This window comes from Cervus canadensis, chromosome 15 (genome assembly GCF_019320065.1).
Source record: "Cervus canadensis isolate Bull #8, Minnesota chromosome 15, ASM1932006v1, whole genome shotgun sequence".
NCBI classification, from domain to species: Eukaryota; Metazoa; Chordata; class Mammalia; order Artiodactyla; family Cervidae; genus Cervus; species Cervus canadensis.
The window spans coordinates 21,726,274-21,753,769 of record NC_057400.1 but is presented as its reverse complement, the minus strand read 5'-3'; the positions used below and the strand labels follow the sequence as shown (position 1 = coordinate 21,753,769).

At 37.5% G+C, this 27,496-nt stretch overlaps 1 protein-coding gene across 1 annotated transcript in view; it reads left to right on the top strand.

Annotated features, from left to right (window-relative positions):
- Positions 1–27,496, top strand: part of LRP1B (LDL receptor related protein 1B) — a 2,049,143-nt gene that overhangs the window by 1,219,367 nt on the left and 802,280 nt on the right. The window contains exon 18 of the mRNA XM_043488135.1: positions 2,448–2,564. Coding sequence (XP_043344070.1) covers positions 2,448–2,564 — 117 coding nt within the window. The remainder of the gene's footprint in view (positions 1–2,447; positions 2,565–27,496) is intronic.

The window sequence follows — 27,496 nt, the reverse complement described above, 5'->3', positions numbered from 1 at the left end:
GAATTAAACATGAATGACTGGGAGAGTGACACAAGAGAATTAAAAGGAAAAACACTGTATTGGAGATTATAATATAATCTCATTATGGGTCAATTAGAAGATTTAATGGAGATGAAAATATGTGATAATATCTTTTTTTCTTCAAAGGAAGAAAGCTGATAATATGTCTCACAGCTCTGTGCCTTCCTCTTCCCACCAAGTTAACTAGTGCCAACATCTTCACACTTCTTTAGGCTAATGCAAATGCGGTTTTATTAAAAACTACCTAGTGTTGACTTAAAAAATGCACAATGTGAGAGTTGCAACTTAAGTTTTATTTGGGGCAAAATGAGGACTGCTCTGAGAAACTGCTCCAAAGAGGCAAAGGGGGAAGATCAGTATATAGGTGATTTTGGTGAAGGGAGAGTACATGTAATCAAGCACATATTTTTTCCAAAATGTTTCTACTAGTCTCATGAAGCTTTTACTAGTCAAGAGAAGCAGTCATCATCATGAAGGATTTTAGTGGTTTTCTAGATATGAGGAGATACAAGAGTTGGATTCATAAAATTGGCTCCTGAAAATGTCTAACCATCTGAATACCTATTCTGCCAGTTTTCCCCTGAGTACAGAGGGCCCTGTTTCTGATCTCTACCCTGAACTCCTTTCATGGGGTCTTGAAGGTCAGCAGCTGCAGCAGCATATGAATAATCCTTGTAGAGGTAGATGGCAAGTGCCAATTTGTAGTTGACACTAGGAACATTGTTGATTTACTCTAAATGTTGGAGTAATTTTGCAGAAAATTCATAAGGTTAACAAAATAATGTAGGAATATTAAATCTTACTTTAAACTTTGAACATTGAAAACTTCAGAATCATACTTTGTCGTGCTATTTAACGTCTATTAATCTAAAACAGCTTACTTGTCAAAAAGGAAAAATCATATACGGCATAATGTATTTTAGATTCAGCACCCTTATCCACATAATCAAAGCCAAATACAGTGCAACACTTTTCTCGGTCTTTCTAATTAGAGACACTGAGAATAGCAATACTATATCCAATCTAAGAAATCAAATCAGAATGTTTCATTTGTTTTCTCTCAAGTAATCTTCTAAATATTCACCAATAATGGATATACATCTTTACAGAGCAAGTGCAGTTTTCTTAAAGAAAATGACTAGTGTATGACTTTCCAGAAAGTATTTTAAATGACTTCTGAAGCTCTGAATTATGAAAACCCATTGTAGTGTGTTTGGATGACTTTGAACTGCACTTTATTTTATACAAGCCATTAGTATTAAAGTTCACAGGTTGTTCTGATGAAATAGGAACACACCAGTCTGTTGCTCATGCTCAGGAAACAAGGGGATGTCTATAAACCAAAAATGTTCTCCGGTCATAGCCACAGAAACTCGGACTGTAATTGTTCTTCAACTGTCAAATTTTCATCTAACACAAATGTTAATAGGTCTGAGTGTCTCCTTTCCAATTTCCCCACTCCTTCCTTTTGTCTAATTAAAAGGAATTCTGGTGTACTGATAATATAGGAAAACAGATTTATAGTTCAGAGTGACAAAAGGGAAAATAAAATCAAGCATTTAAAAATAAGTATGTGACAAACTAAGACCTGGAAGAAGAATTAGGAAGCTATCTAGACTTTCATGCTTTCAAAAGTGGATCTGATTATAATAGAAAAAGGCAATCAAACGTCTTGTAGAACATAACCACTTTACAGAATGACTTTGAACCACTGCCCTTGGCTAGAAAGCAAGGTTTCCTGTGTGTGTTCCTTGAAACCCTTAAGAGAGCTCAAAGCAAAGTTCATTAATATACTTTGATTGAAAAGTTATACATTTCTGTATCACTGCACTTAAAAGTAAGTTTAAAAAATCCATTGTAAGGCTAAATATATATTTTTAGAAAATATTTTCTGCATTCTTGATCCATACTTGAACTCATTTATAGATCAAAAATAAATGCATTGAAAACATTATAGGACAAAGACAATTTTGACCCCATAATTAGAAACCAGTTGCCCTGATATCTCCAAATCCTGCCTCCTTCATTACAGCAAGTTTCTTGGCTTATTGTCCAAGGCTAAGCAAAATAAATTTTTGTTAATTAAAAGTTAGAGGAAATTTAATTCATTCATATATTCATCAGCATGTGCCAGACAAAAATTGTAAAATAATGAATTCACAGCTTCATTTATGAACATGTGTGAGGATTACAGAATATCTTGTCACTTAGCATTCATTTCATTGAAGGGCAGAGCAAGTGAACTTTAGAAAAGGCAGACAAGGTGGCATTATCAAAATTTTAATAAAGATTTAATTTAAAATTATTTTATCTAATAGAGCAATTTAATATCTTATGTATAAAAGTTATTGCCTGATTTATTTTATCCTTGATATTATTCAAAAGATCTCTAAATTTATCCTGTGTGCATTAATTGATTACCTTAGCCAGGACATGCCAAGTGGACCAGTTTTCTTGTGGAAACGGGCGCTGCATTCCCAGAGCATGGCTGTGTGACCGGGAAGATGACTGTGGGGATCAAACGGACGAAATAGCATCTTGTGGTAAGTTATGAGCTTTCAAGCTGTTATTGGAGACTGTGTCAAATAGAAGATTCTATCAATATCATCTTTATTAAAAGGCTGTTTATTTCTTTATAAATACAAGCCGACAAGGCAGAAGATGTTACTTGTTATTACTGCCTTTTGGGCCTGAGTGTGTACTTTAATGATAACTGCAGAATGTATCCCATTCATGAGGCACTAGCTATATCATTGGCTAAAATAGATGGATCCGAACATTGCAGATTTTAGTAGGAAGTGATTATTATAAGGCTAACAGGACATTCTCAAATTAATCTTATGTATATAATGATTAAATTTTTCAAACAGAATAGCTCATCCAGTGACATGTGGAGTAACTGAGGGGGGCATGCTTCTTGTTTGTACGCATGTGTTACACTCTTGGAGCAATTACACCATAGAGGCTGAGAATACACAGTTGATAAGCCATTTGTTTCATTTCTAAAGAGTTGTATCATTTTGAAGGACAAAATTTTTATTAGTTGAAAGCATTTTTTAAGGGCAAAATTCCTATTATTACATAAAGTTGCAAATTTAATTACACCCATTTGTACCCATATATCAGTAGGCCATATTATCATTTATGTACTAAAACACAATAAGGAAATGAAGCAGATTTTCTAAGTCTTCCACTTTATTTCAGTCATGGCTTTGGATATTTTAAATTACTATGGGACAGCATAAATTAGACATGTGTAGCACATTTATTAAAATAGAATACAGCTGGGTATGTATTTTTAATATTTTGACTCCACGTTTTAGTAGTTCTACCAGTAGAGAAATAAGGAGATGTTTTTCTAACTCCTCAATTCAAATGGTTCTGTTTAGCATGTGCACTCACTGTTTACTTAAAATTTTTCTTTTTAAATTTTTTTTATATCACACTAAGCCCCTATAAAACATATGAGTTTATAACCTCTCAAAAAAATCTAGATAAAGTAAGTATTAATCATTGGCAATTGACTTTCCACAGAAGACAGTAGAGATACTAAAAGAAAAAAAAAAACAAATAGAGAATTATATAATTGTACATTTTACATGTAGAATTTCTGAGGGCTGGCCAGTTAAGGGGATTGAGCAGTGTATTTTCTCTCCTTTCCAATGTCCAGACTAGTCATGTGACTGGGTCTGCTTCTAGAGGGCTCTACTTTTTAGAAAAACTTAAATGCTTTTCTTCTCTTAGCATCTCCATCCAGAGTATCCCAGAAAGATAATGAGCAACCCGAAAACATTAAATACAGAGAAAGTCTGGAGTTAGAATCCCAAGTCAGAAAAGAAATGCCATGAAAAACAGACTAGGAAATTTGTGATGAGCTCTTTAGAGTATTTTGATCAGGACTTTGAGCTGACTTATTTTTAGTAATGGATCTAGTGTAATATTTTTTTCTTTATTTTAGTAATTTGAATCAAAAGAGAAGAATCCCTAAAATTTCAATAATAATGAAAATAATCATGCCAGCAAACTAACAAACTTTTCATGAGGTGAGTGGACAAAAAGTGTCAGGAGTCCAGACACGTATTTTCTTACTGAATCTTTACAACAAATCTACTGGAAGTATATTACTCTCCACATTTTACAGTTAAGAGAATCAAAATTTTAAGTCATGAATAACATGTGTGAGATAACAAAATGAATAAATAACAGGACCAGACCATGAATCCAACTATGCTTGAAACTAAAACTCAACCATTTCAGTGAACTTGGTTTGGAAGCCAAGGATAGGGTGCAGATAGGAGGCATTATGGTGGTTTAGTCACTAAGTCGTATCCAACTTTTGCAACCCCATGGACTCTAGCCTGCCAGACTCCTCTGTCCATGGGATTCTCCAGGCAAGACTACTGGAATGGATTGCCATTTCCTTCTCCAGGGATCTTCCTGACCCAGAATTGAACCCAGGTCTCCTGCATTGCAGGCAGATTCTTTATAGACTGAGCTACTAGGGAAGTTAATGCCATTATACATATCCATAACTATCTGATTTAAATGCACAAACACCTGTATGGAATTTTATTCATCTGTGTGTTGGTAAATTAACATATTTTAGTGGAGAGGAGCCCCAAACCAGTGTTTGCTTATTTTTGTGGTGTAAATACTCCACTGGCCAATATCAATTTGACAACATGACTCTCTGAATGTGGAGGAGAACATGTACATAACAATATGCAGTATTTCCATGATACAGACACAATCAGCATAAATAACTTCAAAAGCAAAATACCTAGAAAATTATAAACTGTATTAATTACCCTTGTTTTCAATGTTACTTAATTGTAAGTTTATATGATTTATCATTATGTTTTAAAACATTGCCTGTGTGCTTAACAACTGACTCAAAAATCCTTGAAAATTTAAGAATTGGCTCTATAAGTTGGTGCAAGATGCCTCTAGCACACCACAGGGTATACAAACAATGTGAAGTTTATCTGTCAAATAGCATAGTTCCGAAATATGAAATTTTAGAGAGTATCAGTAAACCATATGGGCTGGTATCAGTACCATTTCCCTTTTATAGTGTAAGAAACATGTTTCTCTCCAAACATGTTCCTCTCTTTAGCAACATACTTTTAACACTCAGATTGTCATTTTAACTCAAAATCTGCATCAATAGAGAAGCTCTCCGTAAACTTTTAATGTTTAGGGAGAATTGCCTAAATTTCTTTCAAAACAGAAATTATCTCTGCACTGAATACAAAATGACAAAAAAAAAATGTAAATTGTTTAATTTGCTGCATTAAAAAAAAAAGCAGTCACTATACTTGACTGTAGTCCAGAAATAAATATAGTTTCAGCTAATTTCCAGTTTTATTAAGCATCATTAAAAATTTGGACTGATCATATTTCACTTCTCCTGATGGTGTTAGCCAAGTTCCTATAAATTTAATCCAACTAGGAGATTCTGAAATCACTTTTTCTTTTTACACCTCTGTTCCATAAACCACCTCTGTTATGTTTAGTAATGTTTGCTTTATATTGAAAAGAATATTAAAATTTGAGTTTAAAAACATGAGAAATCTGTGACTAAAAATGCTTCTGGAGCTGATGGGACTGTAAGGGGGGTCAAATTTTCAGTGGGATTCACTATCACCTCTTTACAAACCTAATTAATTTTACGTGCATTTGCCTTTGCAAGTTAATTGCACGTTTAGGGTTCAGATTATATGTGGCCACACACTTACATAATTATGAAGGCCCTTGAGGATTTTCTCTTAATATGTAAATAATATTTTAAGTGTTTTAGCAGATTCCCTATGTAGAAAGGAGAATCTGTAATTTGATGCTACAAATAAGAGAGGAAATGTTAAAATTGTGAAATTTGTCTCAGAAGTATGTCAAGGAGCTAAATGGTCAATCTCATTTTAAGGACATGACTTAGCACTGGTTCTCAACTTTAGCTGTCAGTTAATGAATTGCCTGAGGAGCTTAAATATTATCTGCCCATGCCTCATCCCAGGGTACTTAAATAAGAATCTCTGGGGTAGGACCCAAGGATTAGTATTTTTAGTGCCTTCCAAAAGTATAAATAATCACTCACATTCTAGTACCATTAAGGCACCTGTTTTCAATCTTGAGCATAAATCAAAATCTCTGTAGGGTTCATTAAAAACAGAAGGCTAGAGCCCATTCCCAGAACCTCTGATCCTGTAGGTTATGCTGTTATTCCAGGGACCACACTTTAGGAACTATTGACTTAAGGGAATCAACTTTCATATTTGATTTTATTTCAGTTCAGTTCAGTCACTCAGTAGTGTCCGACTCTTTGCGACCCCATGAATCGCAGCACACCAGGCCTCCCTGTCCATCACCAACTCCCAGAATTTACTCAAACTCATGCCCATCGAGTCGGTGATGCCATCCAGCCATCTCATCCTCTGTCATCCCCTTCTCCTCCTGCCCCCAATCCCTCCTAGCATCAGGGTCTTTTCCAATGAGTCAACTCTTCGCATGAGGTGGCCAAAGCACTGGAGTTTCAGCTCCAGCATCAGTCCTTCCAATGAACACCAAGGACTGATCTCCTTCAGGATGGGCTGGTTGGATCTCCTTGCAGTCCAAGGGTCTCTCAAGAGTCTTCTCCATCACCATAGTTCTGATTTTATTTAACATACACTTAATGACTGTTTATATATGCAAAACTAATTTATGATGGGAGCAATTATCCAAAGAAATATAATTCCCATCTCCACATTGTAGCATTAAATATAAGGGTATTTCATGATTAAATAGAATATTTCACACAAACTTGCATTTTTGCCCTTTGGACAATTAATAGTCAAAAATAGCATAGTTTATTGCAAAATTTAGTTTAACAATTTTTGGGTTGCTTTTTGAATGATCCAGTGGATGTTGGCAATTGATCTCTGGTTCCTTTACCTTTTCTAAATCCAGCTTGAATATCTCGAAGTTCTCAGTTCACATACTATTGAACCCTGGCTTTGAGAATTTTGAGAATCATTTTGCTTGCATGTGAGGTGTGCAATTGTGTGGTAGTTTGAACATTCTTTAGCATTGCCTTTCTTTGGAATTGGAATGAAAATTGACCAAAAGGCCACTACTGAGTTTTCCAAATTTGCTGGCATATTGAGTACAGCACTTTAACAGACGTCCCTGTGAGTGTCCAGGAGTCTCTGGCAGAGGCGTGGGTCAACAGAGGCCTGCTGCAGGGTTAGGCTCACTGAACACAACATTGCGTACACAAGACCTTTTGAAGCAGGTTGCCATTATCTTCATTACCCCTACCATAGTTTGGTCTCAGGTCAAACAACAGGGAGGGAACACAACCCCACCCATCAACAGAAAATTGGATTAAAGATTTACTGAGCATGGCCCCGCCCATTAAAACAAGACCCAGTTTCCCCCAGTCAATCTCTCTCATCAGGAAGCTTCCATAAGCCTCTTATCCTTATCCTATTCCATCAGAGGGCAGACAGAATGGAAACCACAATCACAGAAGACTAATCAAACTGATCACATGTATCACAGCCTTGTCTAACTCAATAAAACTATGAGCCATGCCATGTAGGGCCACAGAAGATGGACAGGTCATGGTGGAGAGTTCTGACAAAATGTGCCCTCTGGAGGAGGGAATGGCAAACCATTTCAATATTCTTGCCTTGAGAACCTCATGAACAGTATGAAAAGGCAAAAAGATATGACACTGAAAGATGAACTCCCCAGGTCAGTAGGTGCCCAATATGCTACTGGAGAAGAGTAATAACTCCAGAAAGAATGAATAAACGGAGCCAAAGCATAAACAGTGCCCAGCTGTGAATGTGACTGGTGATGGAAGTAAAGTCTGATGCTGTAAAGAGCAATATTTCATAGAAACCTGGAATACTAGGTCCATGAATCAAAGTAAATTGGAAGTGGTCAAACAGAAGATGTTAGCAGAGCCTCCCCTAAAGGGAGTGCTTTCTTGCCTCTTCCAGTTTCTGTGGGCTCCTGACTCTTCTTGACTGTGGCAGCATAACTCTAATCTTCTGTCTTGTCTTCACATAGATTCTTCTCTGTGTCTCTTTCTCCTACAAGGACACCAGTCATTGCCCACTCTTACTCCAGGATGATCTCAAGATCCTTAACTTAATTACATCTACAAAGACACTTTCTACATAAGGTCACAACACAGGTACTAGGGTTTAAAAATTGGACAAATCTTTTTGAGCCATACAATTGAATCCACTATACCTGGGGAAGTTTATTATGCTCTATTTCACCAAAAGAAGTATAATAGTGGCTCAGGTATAGGTAGTTTTAAAATATGAGCAGGTAATTCTGTATGCAACCTGATTTGTGAAAATTACTCTCCTAATACCTATTAATTTAGTCCCTTTCTGCTGGTTAAATTTCTCACCATGTCTCTCTATTTCATGATTCAATCCACTTCTCTTGCTTTTCCTTTGCACCTTGAACTTTCTACTAACTGAAGCAATTTCTTGACCTGCTAGCCACTGGGCAATAATAGTTACAACTACCTCTATGGTGCTGACTTTTACATAGAGGCGCATATGGTGCACTTCTGTGGTACAGCCCTTTACATTTCTGTCAAAAGTAAATGACTTCTTTAAAGAGTTCAGTAGCATTCATCACCTCATTGGTTATTAATTAATTAATAGCAGTTGTCTATATTACACATATATATGCACATAAATGCACAGTATATACACATTCTCATATATATAAACATACACACAAATGTACATGTATACTCAAACATATATATAATCAGAATCAAATAATATATATAAAATCTATATAGTACCTGGTATCTAGTATCTAGTAGTCATTCAATAAAATGTTATTCAATAAATTTGTTATAGATATATCTTCTTTTTTCTTCTTTCTAAATAACTTTTTATTCTCAAATGAGAATATATATGTATGTGTATATGTTCTCAAATGGAAATATATATTTTCAACTGGGGTTGGAGTTGGTCTGATTGCAATTAGCTAAGAAAATAGAAATATTTCCATATCTTTTTTTTTTAAATATTCAAATGTTTTGAAAGATATCAGACTGAAGTCCTATATTGATCCAGGAAACATCATTTCCATCATGCTGAGCTGGCATTTTGCAAAGAGAAACTATATACATAGGCCAATATTTGAATCATGAGTTGCTATTCATTGCTATGAAATCTTTTCTAGCATTTAAGCAGAACTTAGGTGACTGAAGTTGGGACCCTACCCCAGGGTACACTGCCAAAAGGCAGTCAGGATGCAACTTTTGTTTTTTCTCCTGAGCCAGTATCCTTTTCAGAGCCTCAACTATGTGCTCTCAAATATTGTAAAATCAGTTTTTCTATCTTCTAGAGTTCACCATCTGGAGAAGGAAATGGCAACCCACTCCAGTACTCTTGCCTGGAAAATCCCATGGACGGAGGAGCCTGGTAGGCTGCAGTCCTTGGGGTCACAAAGAGTCAGACATGACTAAGCAACTTCACGTTCACTTTTCACTTTCATGCATTGGAGAAGGAAATGGCAACCCACTCCAGTGTTCTTGCCTGGAGAATCCCAGGGACAGGGGAGCCTGGTGGGGTCACACAGAGTCAGACACAACTGAAGCTACTAACCAGCAGCAGTAGAGTTCACCAAGTCACATATTTTAATTTACTATGTTCTGGATGCCTGGATTATTAAAAACAAACAAAAAAAAAGGCAAAGTTTCTGTTAGAGGTAAAAGAGGGAGAGGATAAAAACCAAAGTTCAATCAGTAATGAACAAAATACTTAAAAACTATGACAAGTGCTATGAAAGAAATAAGAAACTAAATGACATGCTACCTGGTGTACTTATATGTGAATTTTCTAAATATTGATGCATTTTTATCCATGAAAATTTATGCATATCCTTTCTTTGATATGTGTAATCCTTATACAGTAGGACTGGGTCCTTATATGGTAGTGAAATTCTGGGCTCATATATGTCCATAATCTAGTCCATCTCTGTCACTATTTTGTATAAAACTATATATTTGTGTGTACATATACAAGTTTAGATTTAAGAATTCAAGTAAACTTATTTAAAAATAATTATTTTAATTGTCAGGGATGCTTATTACTCTCAGATATGAATCCAGTCTTTGAAAATATTCCTGCTGCCATAAAATGTATAAAAACAGAAAATCTAACTTTTCTCTCTCCTGTATTTTCAGTCTAACCCACTGGTTTCTTCTCATTAATATTTATGCATGTTCAACTTTCACTTTCTTAAAAAAGGTTACTACCAGCATAAATACAAAATTCTCCTTTGGTCATACACATCTCATCAGCTATCACATTAATTCTTACTTTCCTCATAACTAATGTCTTGGGAAAGTTGAATAAAATTTGTGTATCCATCTGTCATTTAGTTTACTATAAAAAGTGGAAACTCATGAAAATGGCCTTTGTCAAGCTCAACAAGGGGAAAAAAAAAATCTGGGTAGGGCATGTCAGTTTGTATTTAATGTTATCTGAGCAGACTTCATCATAGCTGTGCTTCTCCTTGAAACATTTTTTCCTCTTGTCTTCCATGAGAAGACATTTCCTCATTTAACCCCTACACTTCTCTGGTTCCTTTGTCTCTGCTTAACTTTCAGATATTCCTTCATTATTTTCTTTGTGAAAGGAAGTAAATTGTTTTCTAAAACATTCTCATTTCTTGTTTGTTTGTTTAGAAATGAGAGTACAATTTCCACTCCTGATTCAGTATTGTCAATCATTTACAGGTTAGTATAGGTTTTATAAATTTCCTCTTGGTATTTGCTGTTTTACTGCAGTGATTCTATACATACATTTATTTTTAATTATCTTAAGATAGACTGTGCTGCTTATATCTAAAGTCATATCTCTCATAAATTCTGGGAAATTCTAGAGAAGTTTCCTTTTGAATAGTATCTAATCTCCATTCTCTCTCTTCCATATTTTTGGAACTATTAGGTTAATGCTTGATCATTTTAGTCTATTTGTCATGATTCTTGATCCCTTCTTACATTATTTTTGAATTGAAACCATGGAGATCTCTTCAGATCTGTCTTCCAGTTTAATAATTGTTCCTTCAAATGTATGAATTTGTAATTTAACTTTTGCTGGGAGAAACATCAATAACCTCAGATACACAGATGGCACCACCCTTATGGCAGAAAGCAAAGAAGAACTAAAGACCCTCTTGATGAAAGTGAAAGAAGAGAGTGAAAAAGTTGTCTTAAAACTCAACATTCAAAAAACTAAGGTCATGGCATTTGGCCCCATCACTTCATGGAAAATAGATGAGGAAACAATTGAAACAGTGATGGACTTTATATTCTTGGGCTCCAAAAACACTGCAGATGGTGACTGCAGTCATGAAATTAAAAGACACTTGATCCTTGAAAGAAAAGCTGTGACTAACCTAGACAGCATATTGAAAAGCAGACATTGCTTTGCTAAAAATAGTCTGTCTAGTCAAAGCTGTGGTTTTTCCAGTAGTCATATATGGATGTGAGAGTTGGACTATAAAGAAAGCTGAGCACAGAAGAATTGATGCTTCTCAATTGTGGTGTTGGAGAAAAATCTTGAGAGTCCTTTGGACTGCAAGGAGATACAACCAGTCCATCCTAAAGGAGATCAATCCTGATCTATTCAACTATTATTCAACTATTCATTGAAGGGACTGATGCTGAAGCTCCAATACTTTGGCCACTTGGTGCAAAGAACTGACTCATTGGAAAAGACCCTGATGCTGGGAAAGATTGAAGGCAGGAGAAGGGGACGACAGAAGATGAGATGGTTGGATGGGATCACCAACTCGATGGACATGAGTCTGAGCAAGCTCTGGGAGTTGGAGAGGGACGACAAGACCTGGTGTGCTGCAGTCAATGGGATTTCAAAGAGTCAGACATGACTGAGTGACTGAACTGAACTGAACTGATGCATTTTGAAAGTTAAAGGCTCTAGTTTTCATTTCTAAATGTTCTATTTGATTCTTTTTCATGTCCCCCTACTTTTTTTCTCAGAATATCTCAGAATGACATTACATTTAAACAATTTGTCTTTCTCCTTTAGTTAAATTTTGACTTCCCTGTTTTATAGTACCTATCATATTTCAACCTCACTTCTGTCAGATATTTTTAAAATATGTGGAGAGCTTGTAGATGTGTTTCTTCAATTTGCTGCATCTGCTGAATTTCTCTCACCAGATTTTTTCTTTCACCTTTTTAATTTTTGTTTTATTTTTTGTGATTTGAACTTTGAGACTATTTTCCTTTTTTTTTTTTGTGGGGTAGGGGGCCCTGTGAGATTTCCCTGGTGGTTCAGATGGTAAAGCGTCTGTCTACGATGCAGGGGATCTGGGTTCAATCCCTGGGTTGGGAAGATCTCCTGGAGAAGGAAATGGTAACCCATTCCAGTATTCTTGCCTGGAAAATCCCATGGACAGAGGATCCAGGCAGGCTACAGTCCATGGGGTTGCAAAGAGTCGGACATGACTGAGTGACTGCACTTTCTTTCTATGGAAGTCCTTAAGACTTGTCTTCATATCAGTTGCATTAAAACACCCTGATAATTCTTGGAAATTTCATGTGTCCTGGGTTAATTTTTACCTTGAGTTTTTAAGCTTGAGGTTTCCTGAACTGTAGAAACTAGAGCTTATGATATAGTCCATACATGTACAGGAAAGATGATATATTTTTTCACTTACAGTCTAAGCTAAGACATCTCCTGTACTGAGAGGAATGTCATCTCATGCACCCTTCCGTGGCATTTGGCATTTTAACCTCTGAGACTGGGTCTACACTAGGATAAATGCCTTTGTGGAATTAAAGAATTATCATCTATCTGAAGCTGACATTAATCCTCAAACATGTAGATTATAATTCTATCATTCTTCTATTGCCTTTCCAAGCAGACACACACACACACACACACACACACTCCCAGCAGTTATAGTTCACTAGCTGGTCTAGTTTTCTGCACCATTCTCATTTCTGGGCTCTGAAAATTTGTATTATTTTTTTTACACATTCACCTATATGTTAAAATGTTTGGTTGCTACTTTATCTAGCATTTCTCTTGTGTCTGCCACATTGCCAGAACTGTTCAATATTTCTTTTCTTGTTCTCAGCCTCATTCTTTATATACTCCCTGGGTGTCCTTTTGACTTCCAAGTCTTTATTATATCAATGGTGATCATTTCTGAATCTGTCTCTCAAGACTGTTTATAGCTCCTAAAATTCCACTACTTCTGTCTTACACCTTATTGCAGCCATTCTGAAATTCTTGCAGTTTCTCATATATTTTATGTACTCTGCCTTCTGGGCCTTCAAAAGTGCCATCTTTCTGGAATATTCTAAAAGCACCCCTTTCCCTCCTGTTTATCTCATTTAATCTGAACCTGTTATTTGTATAAACTTGTACATCACTCCTCTGGGGAACCATATCTAAGATTAGATGCTTCTGTTGTGTGTTGAAATAACACCTGGTACTGACCATATCATAGCAATTATCAGAGATTTATTAAGTCACTTGTTTAACTAAATTGCAGATGTTTTTCCTACCAGACTGTGAGTACTCTGAGAAAAGAGAATGCTGAATTCTGTATTCCCAGTGCCTAGTGCTATTTGATTCATTTATCCATTCATTCTTTCTGGGTGATATATCTCTAAGGTCTAGAACTCTATCTCATACAAAGTGTTTAGTAAAATATCTTGAATGGGTAAAAAGTTTCACAGTAGTTTTCTACTCTGTTTCGTAGAATAGGAACCAGAGATCAGAGGCGCTAAGTAACTGCCCAATGTCACACATTAATTAATGATAATACCAGAATTTGAACTCAGGATTTGCCTGCCTGTAATGTTTATGTTCTTTATACTTGGCATTGCATGTGAGATATAAATGATGTTTTTATGTTACAACAATGAAAGAGCAGCAAAATAAATAAAATTTGTGGTGCTGTATTTTCTTATAGTTTTTTCTAAAGTGTATTTATTGGATCTTTTGAAATTTGTCCTATCAAAGTACCAATTCTCTGGAGCCACAACTAGCATCGGTATATAGAAATGTATATTTTCTCAGAGGATATGGTCCTACAATAACTATAATTTTAAAAAGTATAATTTTCCACAACTATAATTATAAGCATTAGAGTAGATAAAAATTATGATTGAAGTATAAATAGAAGACATAAACCACAGAAATAAGAATAAAATTTTCATATCTTTCCCCCAATGTTTTTATGCTATGATTCTTTTAAGGACGTTGGTATAATCAGAATGGTAGAGTGAAAAATAATTTAATTTTGGAATCAGATAAGCATTAGGATTTTACTCTGACACTATTCGGTAATGAGTGTGTCCTCAGGCAAGTCATACTGTTTTCTTCTGAAAATTTGAGTTGGTAATGACAATCGCAGAGCTGTTGTGTAGAGTGTAAGTAATGTGTTAATATATGTGGCTAACCTACTGCTTCTTCTCAATAAATAATAATGTATAATGTATTATAGTCTTCATCATATTTAGATTAACATCAGGGCTTCCCTAAGTGGCTCAGATCATAAAGAATATGCCTGCCATGCTGGAAGCCTGGGTTCGATCACTAGGTCAGGAAGATCCCCTGGAGAAGGGAATGATTTCCTAATCCAATATTCTTGCCTGGAGAATTCCATGGGCAGAGGAACCTGGTGGGCTCTACAGTCCAAGGCGTCACAAAGATCAAGACATGACTGAGTAATTAACACTTTCCCACCATGGGCTCCTATATTATTCTTAAAGACGCTTACTCCTTGCAAGGAAAGTTATGATCAACCTAGATAGCATATTAAAAAGCAGAGACATTCCTTTGCCAACAAAGGTCCGTCTAGTCAAGGCTATGGTTTTTCCAGTGGTCATGTATGGATGTGAGAGTTGCACTATAAAGAAAGCTGCTGAAGAATTGATGCTTTTGAACTGTGGTGTTGGAGAAAACTCTTGAGAGTCCCTTGGACTGCAAGGAGATCCTACCAGTCTATCCTAAAGGAGGTCAGTCCTGGGTGTTCATTGGAAGGACTGATGTTGAAGCTGAAGCTCCAATACTTTGGCACCTGCTGCGAAGAACTGACTCATTGGAAAAGACCCTGATGCTGGGAAAGATTGAAGGCAGGAGGAGAAGGGGATGACAGAGGATGAGATGGTTGGATGGCATCACTGACTCAATGGACATGGGTTTGGGTGGACTCCGGGAGTTGGTGATGGACAGGGAGGCCTGGTGTGCTGAGGTTCATGGGGTCGCAAAGAGTCAGGCACGACTGAGCGACTGAACTAAACTGTCATTATTTTAACTTGAATCTTCTATGAATTTTCCACACACTTAGTCATAGTCAAATTCATATATATATATAATATATAAGATATATGTATGTATATATATGTATATATTCATATATATCGTATATGAATTCATATGTATCATATATTCATATTCATGTATATATTCATATATATCATATATATTCATATGTATGGATATATATTTTTTGAGACTTCAATAATAAATTATTTAGAAATACTTATATGGGGAACAAAAAGGAGGAATAAGTAGGACAATTCCTAGGTTAGAGACAGGAAAGAAATGTAAATTTCATCTGAAATCTACCTCACTGGGAAACATCTGTCTAAGCTTTGTATACTGGATAAATATAAGTGCCATACCAACTGTGATTACCCTTGAGAGAAAGAGAAAATTGTTGCCACTTACACAATAGCATACGTATAACCTGGCAATAAATTTTAGGTGAAAGATATAATAGATAAATTGGGCATACTACTTGCAACAATAGAACATTTTTTAACAGCCCATTAATCCATATTATATATTCTATGAGGTTGAAGTAACTATAGAAATAAAATATAGTTTTCTTTTCTGTGCTGTAATTTCAACATGTTAAAATGTAAGCCACTTTGGTTCAATATGTTTCTCTTTTTCAGAGTTAATCAGGTAGTCTTTCTAAGAGTCCTATAATTTATGTCTCAAGGAAGATCCAAAGTCAAAGAATACTTATGCAAAGTCAGGAAAAAATAGACACTGTGTAACATTTCAGACTTTATCTAATACAATAATTCATAATGATATTTTAACAGAACAGGTATCCAGAAACAAAATAAAATATTAGGTTCTATTTTCAATTTTAAAAGTAATAGTAACATTGAAGGACAAGGAAAATGTCAGATTTGTTTTTTAAAACTTTATTTTTTAGGGGAAAAATGTATATTGTCATTGTACCTCATTTCTTATCACCTCAGATGCTAATTATAGGACATCGAGCTATGAAAGCAGTGTTTTACAAATTAGTGAAAAATGGGAGGAGACCTACATTGTATTAAAATTTTTTTGATGAAATTCTTTCTAAAATGTTTTGTACAGTTGACTGCATTATTAGGCAGAGAAAAGCCCAAGATAATTTTAACATTTCTTTATTTATTAGTTCTTTCATTTTTTGAAATTCAGTTACTGTGTTTTATTGGAATGCTGTGATAATCCTAGAAATTATTCAGGTGAAAAGCCCTATTTGTTCTACATTAAATTATTTTAGAGTGTTATGCATTACCAGATGACATTTCTTCTGACTTCTTGACCTTATGGACTTGTGGGACCCAGGATACCATGTTATAAACCAAGAGTCTGTGACTAGAGAGGCTGTGTGATTTACCATTAAGAAAACAAAAACGAATATTAGTAACTTTACATTTTCCAAGTGTCCATTAAATTTTATTACCTTCATTCTTTTAAATGAGTCACCCTATGCTTTCTTCTACTTCCCATCTTTTTCTTCTCTGTGGAATTTACCTATTGGTCCTATAAACTCAGTCATAATTGCAAGAGAAATGATATAACCAAATATTATATAAGTAATAAGTGAGAAAGGAAGTGTAGTTGTTTAGGAACAGATGTGCACTATATGCAAATATTGACATAAAGCAAATAGACAGGCAGATATTTCTCCAGGAAAGATGAGTTTCTTCGGAATCAGAGGAGTATTGCAATTCAGGGTCTGCAACCATGGTGAGCCACATGTAAAGCCTCATAAGGGAAGGAGAACTCTTACAGAGGGGAAAAGGAAGTTGGCAGGGCTATAAAAACAGAATCCATGACTTTTCATTGCCAGGAAACAAAAGGAGTCTTTTTTTCCTGTTGGTCTCAGCTATCATCCCAGGGTATGAGAACTCCCCCTTCTTATCTCCCAAATCTACTTAACTGAGATTCTTACTTATTATTTTCTTACACATAACATATGTTGTATTAACACATGTACATATATTTACTGTGAGCAGAAGAGGCATGACTCATTTTCTTAGTGAAAATACATTGAATTTTCAATTATTTTACTCATGTTGGAAGTTTCTACCTTTTGGAAACTAATTTCCAGATGCTTTTTCTGACTGCTTTTTAAACTTAGAATCTAAGAACTGGTTAGAATCTTAAAGGTCACAGGGAAAATTTCTCAACTGATGGTGTATCTCATTTAATTGTGTTTTGCTTTAAGCACTTTCCAGATACTGTATTTTACAAATTTAAAACTTATGGGTACCTTGTGTTGTCAGATGATAGCATTTTTAGCAATAAAGTATTTATTAATTAAGGTATATATGTTTTCTAGACATAATATTACACAAGTATAACGTGAACATAACCTTTATATGCATCAAAAAATTGAAATATTTATGTGATTCATTTTATTGAAAATGCAGTTTTTTTGGTGTTTTCTGAGACCAAGCCTGGAATGTCTCTGATGTATGCCTGTATGCCAAATTTCAGAAGTTCCCAAATGCCTTGAGGGATTCATTTTTTCCTAATAAAATTTATGATGTTGGTTAATGTATTTCAAACTTCATAAAAAAGAGATTTTAAAATGTGAATTAACCTATTATGCCTAAAGATGTAATATTATTTAAAAATTAATTGTCATCATATCTTATAGTCTGCATGTAGTTGCTCACTTGTTTTAACCATAACTTATATATATTCATACTTCATTTAAAGTCTCTATTCATGTCTACTCCACATCTTCTAAACATTAAACACTTATTTATCTAAAGAAAAAAGTATATTTTTGACAATATTCATGTTGATCCTTTAAAGATAAATGAGTTTTCATCATTTTGTCAGATTAAAAAAAAACTTTCTTAGAAATATTGATTAAATTATGCTTTGGGAATTTTCAGTTCTCTTTTGAGTACTTTCTCATATGTCAGAGTATTTGTTCGGTTGCTTTGTAGATGACTTTTGATATAGTCTTTTATCTCTATGTATCAGTTATTGCTTCCTTTTTACTACTTTTCTTTTTTTTTGGCTGCACCACATGGCATGTGGGATCTTAGTTTCCAGATCAGGGGTTGAACCTGTGCCCCCTGCATTGGAAGGTAGAGAATTAAACACTGGATCTGCCTCCTTTTTACTTCTATTTTGAATTGTATTTAAGCTCTGATCATGTTTTTTGTTTGAAAAAGTAGCACTTATTCTAAAATTCATATCTCAAGACATGGCTTTGGTAATCATAAAATTTAGTAAAAATTTGTTCACTTTTATAATACTTTCCATTTTAAGCATTATGCCAGTACCACAGATGGATACTGAAAGGTAAATTCACACCAAGAAATTGTGTGTCAGCACTGACAACTGATACTCAGTATTCAAAGGTAAATTCACACAAAGAAATTGCTTTCATGCAATTTCTTAAGTAAAGAAGCAAGTAGTCAAGGATCCATGTTAACAAGATCTATTAGGAAGCCATCACTTTCCCTACATGTTATTTAATAAATAATAGCAATTTATGTTGTCACTGGATAGTTTACCAGTATTAAACATGGCTGTCACTTGTAGTCTGTATCACTGCTGATAACCCCGACTGTCTCTCTTTTCCTAGTTCTAGCTACATTATAGAGTTCAGTCTCCAAAACTCATCATTTCATCATTTTAAGAACAAGGGTGAATATTTTAGGCTCTGATTTAGATTTGAAATATTATTTCTGGGATAATATACAAAAAAGGCCTTTGATATGACCATGCAAGATTAATTTGCTTGCATTTTGCTTTTAATTCTAGTTACTAGTGATTTGCCAAAAACTACATGTTGACATAGACTTTTAACTTTAAAATGCCATGGTTTTTTAAAGGAAAATGCAAACGTTCTATAGGAATTATAGCAATGTCATTTAAAATTCTCATGTCCTGAAGTATATTTTGTTAGTACTAAGAAAATGCTCAATAGCAACTTTTTAGAAGAATCTCTACTGGGAGTACTTTGTGATGTCCTCTTAAAAAAACAAAAAAAAGACTCAGAGTAAGCCTGGAGGGGAAATCTGGGAAGCATGACTGCCAAAAAGACCCAAGTCCCATAAAGAGAGCAAGGCCATATGGGGGCCAATGGTAGCCACCATTCAACTCTTCTCATAAATGGTGCAGTGCAGGGAACTGTTGGCCCAAGTGAGATGGCGTGGTGGGTGAGGTCAGCCTTATCCAACAGGCCAGGGGGCATGATGACAGAGGGGAGATGCAGGGGAAAAAACTCCCCATGCATATGTGAAATCGAGGATTCAATTGTTACCCGTTAGAATGGGTACCTGGGTCAGGACTGTGCTTAAAACCTTAAGGAAAAAAACAGACCTAAAAAAGTATGACAAAAATGATCAGGTAAATCTTTCTATAGTCCACTTATGAATAAACTAAGAGTTGAGAGTGTTGCAGATTTTAAAGAAATATCAAAATTCAAAATGGTATTTTTGATATTATAGAATTATGAAATATTGGCTGATATATATGGAAACTTGTGAACCAAATACTAAAGTATTGAAAGTATTTAGAGACCCATTTCTACTGGGCACAAAGAGTTCTCTTTATATAATGAAACAATTTATAAGAAATAACATAACCTTTACATTTAAGATATATGGAAAATATGGGTAGAGTAAAGTAACAGTTTAGGTACATTCATGGATAATAAGTTAAAATAAGGTGGAACATTGGTAGTAGGATGTTATAGAAAGAGTGATAGATGGAGAGTTTGATGAGCTGAATTCTAATTACCTAATTTCCATTAGGGAAGTATGCATAACCTTACGCAAGCCTAACTTTCATGATTTGTTTATTTAGGTGTAAAATAACTTGATATAATCAAAATTTTTCTTATTTCTTTGTTTTTCAAGCACAAAAATCTATTGTTATTATTCATGCATTTTTCTAAATTCCAGAAGTAAAGCTATGGATAGATATAGAATTGTGTAGCTAGATAAGAGGTGAATAGGTTTGGCTGAAGGAATTTGGGCAGCCTGAGTCCAACTCAGTCACATTGGTAGCTCTGAGACAAGCTATTGAATAAAACGTGAAAATATTGATGGTCCCCCAGCCAGCCATCAGATGTAGGTTATGATTCTAAGTCAGTTGTCTTAGAGAGAAAACCAAGTATTTGCCACAAAATGACTTTGGCAACTGCTGTCAGGGAACAGTCGTAAAGAATGTAGACCACAGATCTATCTCCATGTCATTTTTTCTGTCTTTATACCAGTGAATTGATGGAGGTTTTTTCATGCTTCTTTTCCTATTTTTTGAAAATGTCTATTAAATAAGTTGTGTGTGTGAGGTTTTATGATTCCATGAATATTTTCTTGGGAGATAAAAGGTCTGATATTGAGTAAATCGTGTTAAATCTACATGAATTACTTTCATTATATGAAAAATTTTATCCTGGGAAATATTAGTAAGCTGCTCTGAATTCCTTAGATGAACTATTTACAATCACCTTTTCTCTTATTATTACTACCTTTTTTCTTTCTTGTAATCAGTCCTGATTATCTGATCTTATTTTGACAAAATTGTCTGCTGAATTCACTAATCCTTTGAATTGGCTGACCATCTCTTTTTAGAATGGTTTCCTGTGCTAATTCTATGCTTTGCTTTTCAGTGTTTATTGTTAAGGTTATGTTGTTGTAGTTACCTGTTAGTAAACAAGGTCTTTTGATTTAATTAAGTATAATTTCATTTTGAAATCTTATGTTTTGCTCTTGTTGATTTCCAGGGAAGTTTTTTTTTTTTTAATTTATTACTCACACTTTCAAAATCTATGTAACTGTATTGTCAGGGATGTGTGTAATTTCCTTGGTTCTGGCTCATCACAACGAAAATTTGAAGTGATGGACAAACCAGCATTACAGCCCTTGGAGGGACCAGTGTTACAGCACCGTGTTATAGCTCCATTTTATTTAGAAAGTAAAGGAAAATGCATCCTCTAGGCATGAGGGCATGCTGACCCAAAAGACATTAAGAAAACAGAGGCCCCTCTTTTTATGTTTTCTCTCTTCCCCCTGAGCCTGCCCTATGTAAATTGAGCTAGCAAGGAGAGCTGTTTGTTTTACCCGAGGGTCTCACTCTGGTCTTCGGACCTTCTTTTGTTCTATTTTCGAGGGCTTCTCCCTTCCTTGTCTTTTATCCACCACCATTTTGGACTCCTTTTTCCTATTCTAACTACCAAGCATTCCCCGCTTGAGTCAGGAGGCCCAATTCTTTGGGAATAAGGGCATCAAGGTTTTTCTGGCTACTTCCTGCTGAACTGGGACATCAGTGAGGGGCATTAGGCCTCTTCTTTTTGCTAGTCTCAAGCCTCAGAGTCCTTACAGTGGTGTCCATCTGAGGGTGAGTGATATTTTCACTGTTGGCTGTAGTTTTATATATCCTTGTTGAACGGGCATTACATGTCTTAGTTTGTTGACTGGGGCAGAGAAAAAATGGTTTAGACAATTGATAATACACGGAATAATCATAAGCAGCATCAATATGGTAATAACAGGGATTGGTAGGGACATTAGTTCAGGTCATTTACTCAGCCGTGTCTGCCTCTTTGCGGCCCCATGAACTGCAGCACGCCAGGCCTCCCTGTCCATCACCAACTCCCGGAGTTCACTCAGACTCATGTCCATCAAGTTGGTGATGCCATCCAACCATCTCATCCTCTGTTGTCCCCTTCTCCTCCTGCCCCTGATGCCTCCCAGCATCAGGGTCTTTTCCAATGAGTCAACTCTTCACATGAGGTGGCCAAAGTACTGGAGTTTCAGCTTCAGCATCAGTCCTTCCAATGAACACCCAGGACTGATCTCCTTTAGGATGGACTGGTTGGATCTCCTTGCAGTCTAAAGGACTCTCAAGAGCCTTCTCCAACACCACAGTTCAAAAGCATTTATTTTTTCGCGCTCAGCTTTCTTCACAGTCCAACTCTCACATCCATACATGACCACTGGAAAAACCATAGCCTTGACTAGTCAGACCTTTGTTGGCAAAGTAATGTCTCTGCTTTTTAATATGCTTCTAGGTTGGTCATAACTTTCCTTCCAAGGAGTAAGCATCTTTTAATTTCATGGCTGCAATTAGCCAACTTCAAATTTCCCATCACCAGGAGGATCCCCCAAAGAGAGATTGTAGCCACCCCAAGAACTCTCCAGCTCCTTATTTGAGGTCCTGTAGGATCTAGAATGTTTTTCTTGAGGACTGTGAGACTTTCTTTAACTTAGCTGGAGGTATTTACCCAGAAACAACACATCTCATTCAAGATGGCTCAAGCCCCTCCTTGTTCAGGGATCAGGAGATCTATCTCCTGTCTATTTTGTAGTACAACCCCTGACAAGCTGAGTTGGCTCTATAGAACTGTCCTGAGAAATCTTATCCCCAGAAACTTGATTTTGGGGGTGTTCATTAGAATGACATTCATTTGTAGTTCTGAATAGGTATCTGAGCTTTCCCAGGGGCTCACAGGTGTATTGAGTGTCCTCTTCTGTTTTCTCCCATAGCTTGGCTCTTGAGTAGTGAATCCAGGATAATGTCCTGGTACCTTGACTGCTGTGGGTAGAAAGTATTACAGGGTAGGGGCCCTTCCATGTGGGCTGGTGTTGAGCCTTTGGGGACCCATCTTTCCAGACTTTAATTAGGACTTGAGTCCCTGGAACATATAGTGGTAACACCTTAGAATCTTTGGGTCCTGGTTGACTCCCCACAAGTGTATATTCTGTTGGAATTGCCCAATGGCCATGGTATAAAACTGGAGGGTCTGAGCCTCTGGATCTAGGACGAGGTCATTGACATAAACAAAAGGTCTCCCATATAGCATCTCATAAGGACTAAGACCAACCTGTTCCTTAGGGGCAGTATGGATGTGGAGGAGGTAAAGCCTCCTTCCATCCCAGGGAGGTCTCCTGGGTTATCTTTCTTATTGCTGATTTTAAGAATTGGCTGACTCTTTCTACTTTTCCTGAAGACTGAGGCCTCCAGGCACAATGGAGATAATAAGTAATGCCTAGTGTTTTAGAGACCCCTTGGGTGACCTTAGAAGTAAATGATGTCCCATTGTCACCATATAATGACCTGGGCAGACAAAATCTTGGAATGATTTCATGAAAGTTTTTTTACCACCTCCTCAGCCTTCTTAGTTTGGGTGGGAAAGCCTTCAATCCATCCTGTGAATGTATGACTAATAGGTATTTATACCCTTGAGAAACTGGCATCTGGGTGAAGTCCATCTGCCAGTCCTCTCCTGGGCAGGTCCCATGTCGCCAGACAGGCTGGGCCAGCTGGGGTCTTCAAGCTTCCTGGGGGTTGTTTAATTGGCAGGTGGGAAAAGAGGGGACCACTTGCCTTATAGTTGTTTGGAGGCCTACTCCTCTGAAGGACCTTTCTAGTAATCTTTGGCAGGACTTTTCCCCTAAATGAATGGTGGCATGTAAGGAGTTAACCAACTTCCATTGGAGGTTCCCAGGCAGAAAAAAGGAGTCCCTCCTTTTGGAACCACCCCAAATGATCTTGAAAGTCCTCACCCTTAGCTTTAAGAGTCTCCCTTTCAGTATATGAAGGAGTTTCTGGCAAATTAGTCTGTGGAACTAATGTGCCAACCCCTATTAAGTCATTGTTCTGTAATCCTGCTCTCTTTGCTGCCTGATCAGCTGCTTGGTTCCTTTGTGCCACTTCCATGCCCCCTTTTTAGTGTCCCTTACAATGGGAGACTGATATGTCAGCAGGCAGATATACTGCCTCCAAGAGCCTAAGGATTTGATCACCATATTTGACTGGGGACCCTCGGGTGGTCAAGTGGCCTCTTTCTTTCCAAATAGCAGCATGTGCATGTAGCACCAGAGAGGAATAGTTGGAATCAGTGTAAAATGGCTACTCTTTTTCCTTTTCCTAGCTCTAAAGTTCGAGTCAGGGCTATGAGCTCAGCTAATTGGGCTGAAGTACCTGGTGACAAAGGTTTAGTCTCTATGGCCTCAAAATTGGAGATTACTGCATATCCGGTTCTTCTTTTTCCATCTAAAACAAAGCTGCTTCCATAAGTGTATAGAATTTCCTCAGGTTGGTCAGAGGATCCTCTGACAATCCCTCGCAGGGTTTTGTCCAGTAGTCCAAGCTTTCTGCCACATCCAGTTGCATCCTTGGCTCCAGCCCTGTGATAGTTGTCTGTGACAGGCAGGCTGGCTGGAGTGGGCCGCTTCAGTCCTGTTGAACTATCATGAGGAAAGGCTTGGTGCTTGAAGCTCTGGGTTCCCGAGGGCAGAGTGCCACTCAAAGTCCCAACTGATGGTATTTGTAGCAAGCTCTTTTAGGAGACTTGGACTTGTCACTTGGTCACTTTTTGGCCCAATGCCCTGCCTGTCTACAGATTAGGCATTTACCTCATGCCTTGTCTTTCAAGGACTCGGGGTTTGCCATAGGGCTTCCCTGCAGGGCGGCCAGCATCTGGGCATGCCTTGTCTCTTTCCTTTTCTCCCTCTCCTGGGCCTTGGCATCCCTCTCCTGTCCTCTGTTATAAAAGGTACTGGTGGCTGTCTGGACCGTCTCATCTAAAGAGGCAGCAGGGTCCTGCTGCTGTAGCTGTTGTAACTTTATCCTGATGTCTGATGCGCATTGGGACAGGAATTTGTCCTTTAAAATCACCTGTCCCTCATAAGAGTCTAAGTCCAGGTTGGTAAACTTTTGAAGGGCCTCTTTTAGACTTTCCAGAAAGGCAATAGTGTTCTCCTTGGGCTCCTGAGTTATTGCTGAGTTCCAGGCATAGCTGATTACTTTTTGCTAGGCTGCTTTCTGTCCTGCCTTCTCACAGATCAGAAAATGATCCCTTTCCCAGATGTGCTCAGGATCATTATAATTCCAGTTAGGATCTGAGGAGGGGACTACAGTTTCCCCTATTGGGTATTTATCACTTGACATATGAAGCCCTGAAGCACACCTTTGGGCTTCCTTTAAGACCCTAGCATGTTCGGGGTCAGATAGAAAGAAAGAAAGTGAAGTTGCTCAGTCCTGTCCGACTCTTTGCAACCCCATGGATGGCAGCCTACCAGGATCCTCCATCCATAGAATTTTCCAGGCAAGGGTACTGGGGTGGGTTGCCATTTCTTTCTCCAGGGGGTCTTTCTGATCCAGGGATTGAACCCAGGTCTCCTGCATTGCAGGCAGAAGCTTTACCATCTGAGCCACCAGGGAAGCCCCCAGGGTCAGATAAAGTTTGACTAAATATGACCATGATGACCTTCCACATCAAGTCAAAGGCCATTGTAATGTGTTGGAATGTATCTATATATTTGCCTGTGTCATCTATATAGCTTCCCAGGTCTTATTTGATCTGTCTTAATTATAAGACAGAGAATGACTTATGGACCCAGGTTGGTCTGATTTCTCCTCCAGTTTCGACTAAGGAACATACTTAAGTTGGCTTTTGTGGATGGCGTATTCCCAGATATGGGGGCATGTTTGAATACAAGGAAGGAGCACCAGGCAACTCAGGAGCCATGGGAGGTGAGCCTTCACGTGGGAGTTCCTTCTCTTGGTTGTCTGTGCCTAACACCATTTGCCTAGTTGGCTCACTTTTAGGGCATGAAACAATCCCATACTTAAGATAGAGTTCCTTCATATCTCTTAGTTGGAAGAAAATTTGGACATAGGGGATCTCTGTCCATGTCCCTTGTCTTTTGCAGAATAAGTCTAGCTGCACGATGGTATTGTAATTTAAATTCCCATCATAAGGCCAGTGTTCCTCGTCCCCCAGAGGACACCATGGCCACTCAGGGGCACAAAAGAATTATAAGCGACTTCTCCTAAGAGCTAGAGGATTGAACAGCTTCCAGTTATCAAGGATGCATCTCAAGGGCGTCTGCTGGGAAGTGGATTGATTATTTCCCACCGGAAAGACAGTCATGACAGGGAGGAAAAGAAAAAAGAAAAAACTAATAGGCCTCCTTCAATTTCCATGGGTGGACGGAAGTGAGTCTTTTTGAGACTTATCCTACCCAGTACTGTTGCAATCTGAGAGCCAGGCATCCCCGGGTCAGGGTTCAGATCCCCAGGCAAGCTGAGGTGTGACAGCCTCCTGGAGATTGAATCCCCAGGCAGGTCAAGGCAGGTTGGCCTCCCAAGAATTGGGTCCCTGGGCAGGTCAAGGCATGTCGACCTCCTGGGGACTGGTGGATACCTGAGCAGGTTGAGGCATGACAACCTTTCGAGAACCAGATTCCTAGGCAGGTTAAGTCAGGTCGACATCCTGGGGCCCCCAGACTCGAGTTGGGCATCTCCAGTGTGACCAGTGCTGGGTAGGACTAAGGGGTTGTAATTTTAACTCATTGCCAGCTTGTTCACCACAGATGGGAATAGATATCATGATGTAAAGCAATCCAAGCCTGTGCCCTGAGACTGTGAACCTGGTGAATCAGTCATAAGCCTTATCCTCTTACTGCTCTAAGGGAATGTAATTCACTGATTTCCTCCCCTAGTCCTCCATAAGAGCAGGTTAGGGTGTCTCCAATGGTAAACATTTCATTGTCATAGACCCACTTTAGGTAATAACAGAAGTAATGACAAAGGAGTGGGTTATCTGGTCCTATTCGGAGCCTTAAGGTATTTTAATAAGTGGGATGGAGGAGTGTTGTTTACAAGGGACAGGGTCCTGGTTGTAGGAGTTAGTAATTAGCTTAAGAACAAGTTGATAAGAGGCAATAGACCAGATGTTCCATAAAAGTGGAGTGGAGATTTGACCCAGGGGTATGTTTGTAACTTTAGGAAAAGGGTGGTAAGGGTTTAGGCCCAAACAGCCTGCAGGACTAACTCCCAAAGTGGCAAGCATTATCCCTGGAAGCACAATTGCCTTTGAAGGGATGCCAGCAGATGAACTTCCAGTAGGCATTGTGTGCCTGTCACCTGCCCTAACGGGTCCACTGAGAGACGGCTGTTGTTGCACATGTTGTTGGAAACATGGAAGATGAAGGCCTGAATATCTTGAGGGGTTGGATATTATACAATATTTCCCTCCCAAGGGCTAACTACTTTCTGGTTGTCCCAAGGACATAACATAAATCCAATTAAAATCAAATGGGTCCATGATGACAAGTCAAATTCAAATAAACCTTGATCCCCAATCTGCAAGCTAAATGACACACCCAGAGGTGGCAGGACAGTTCCGAGGCACTGTC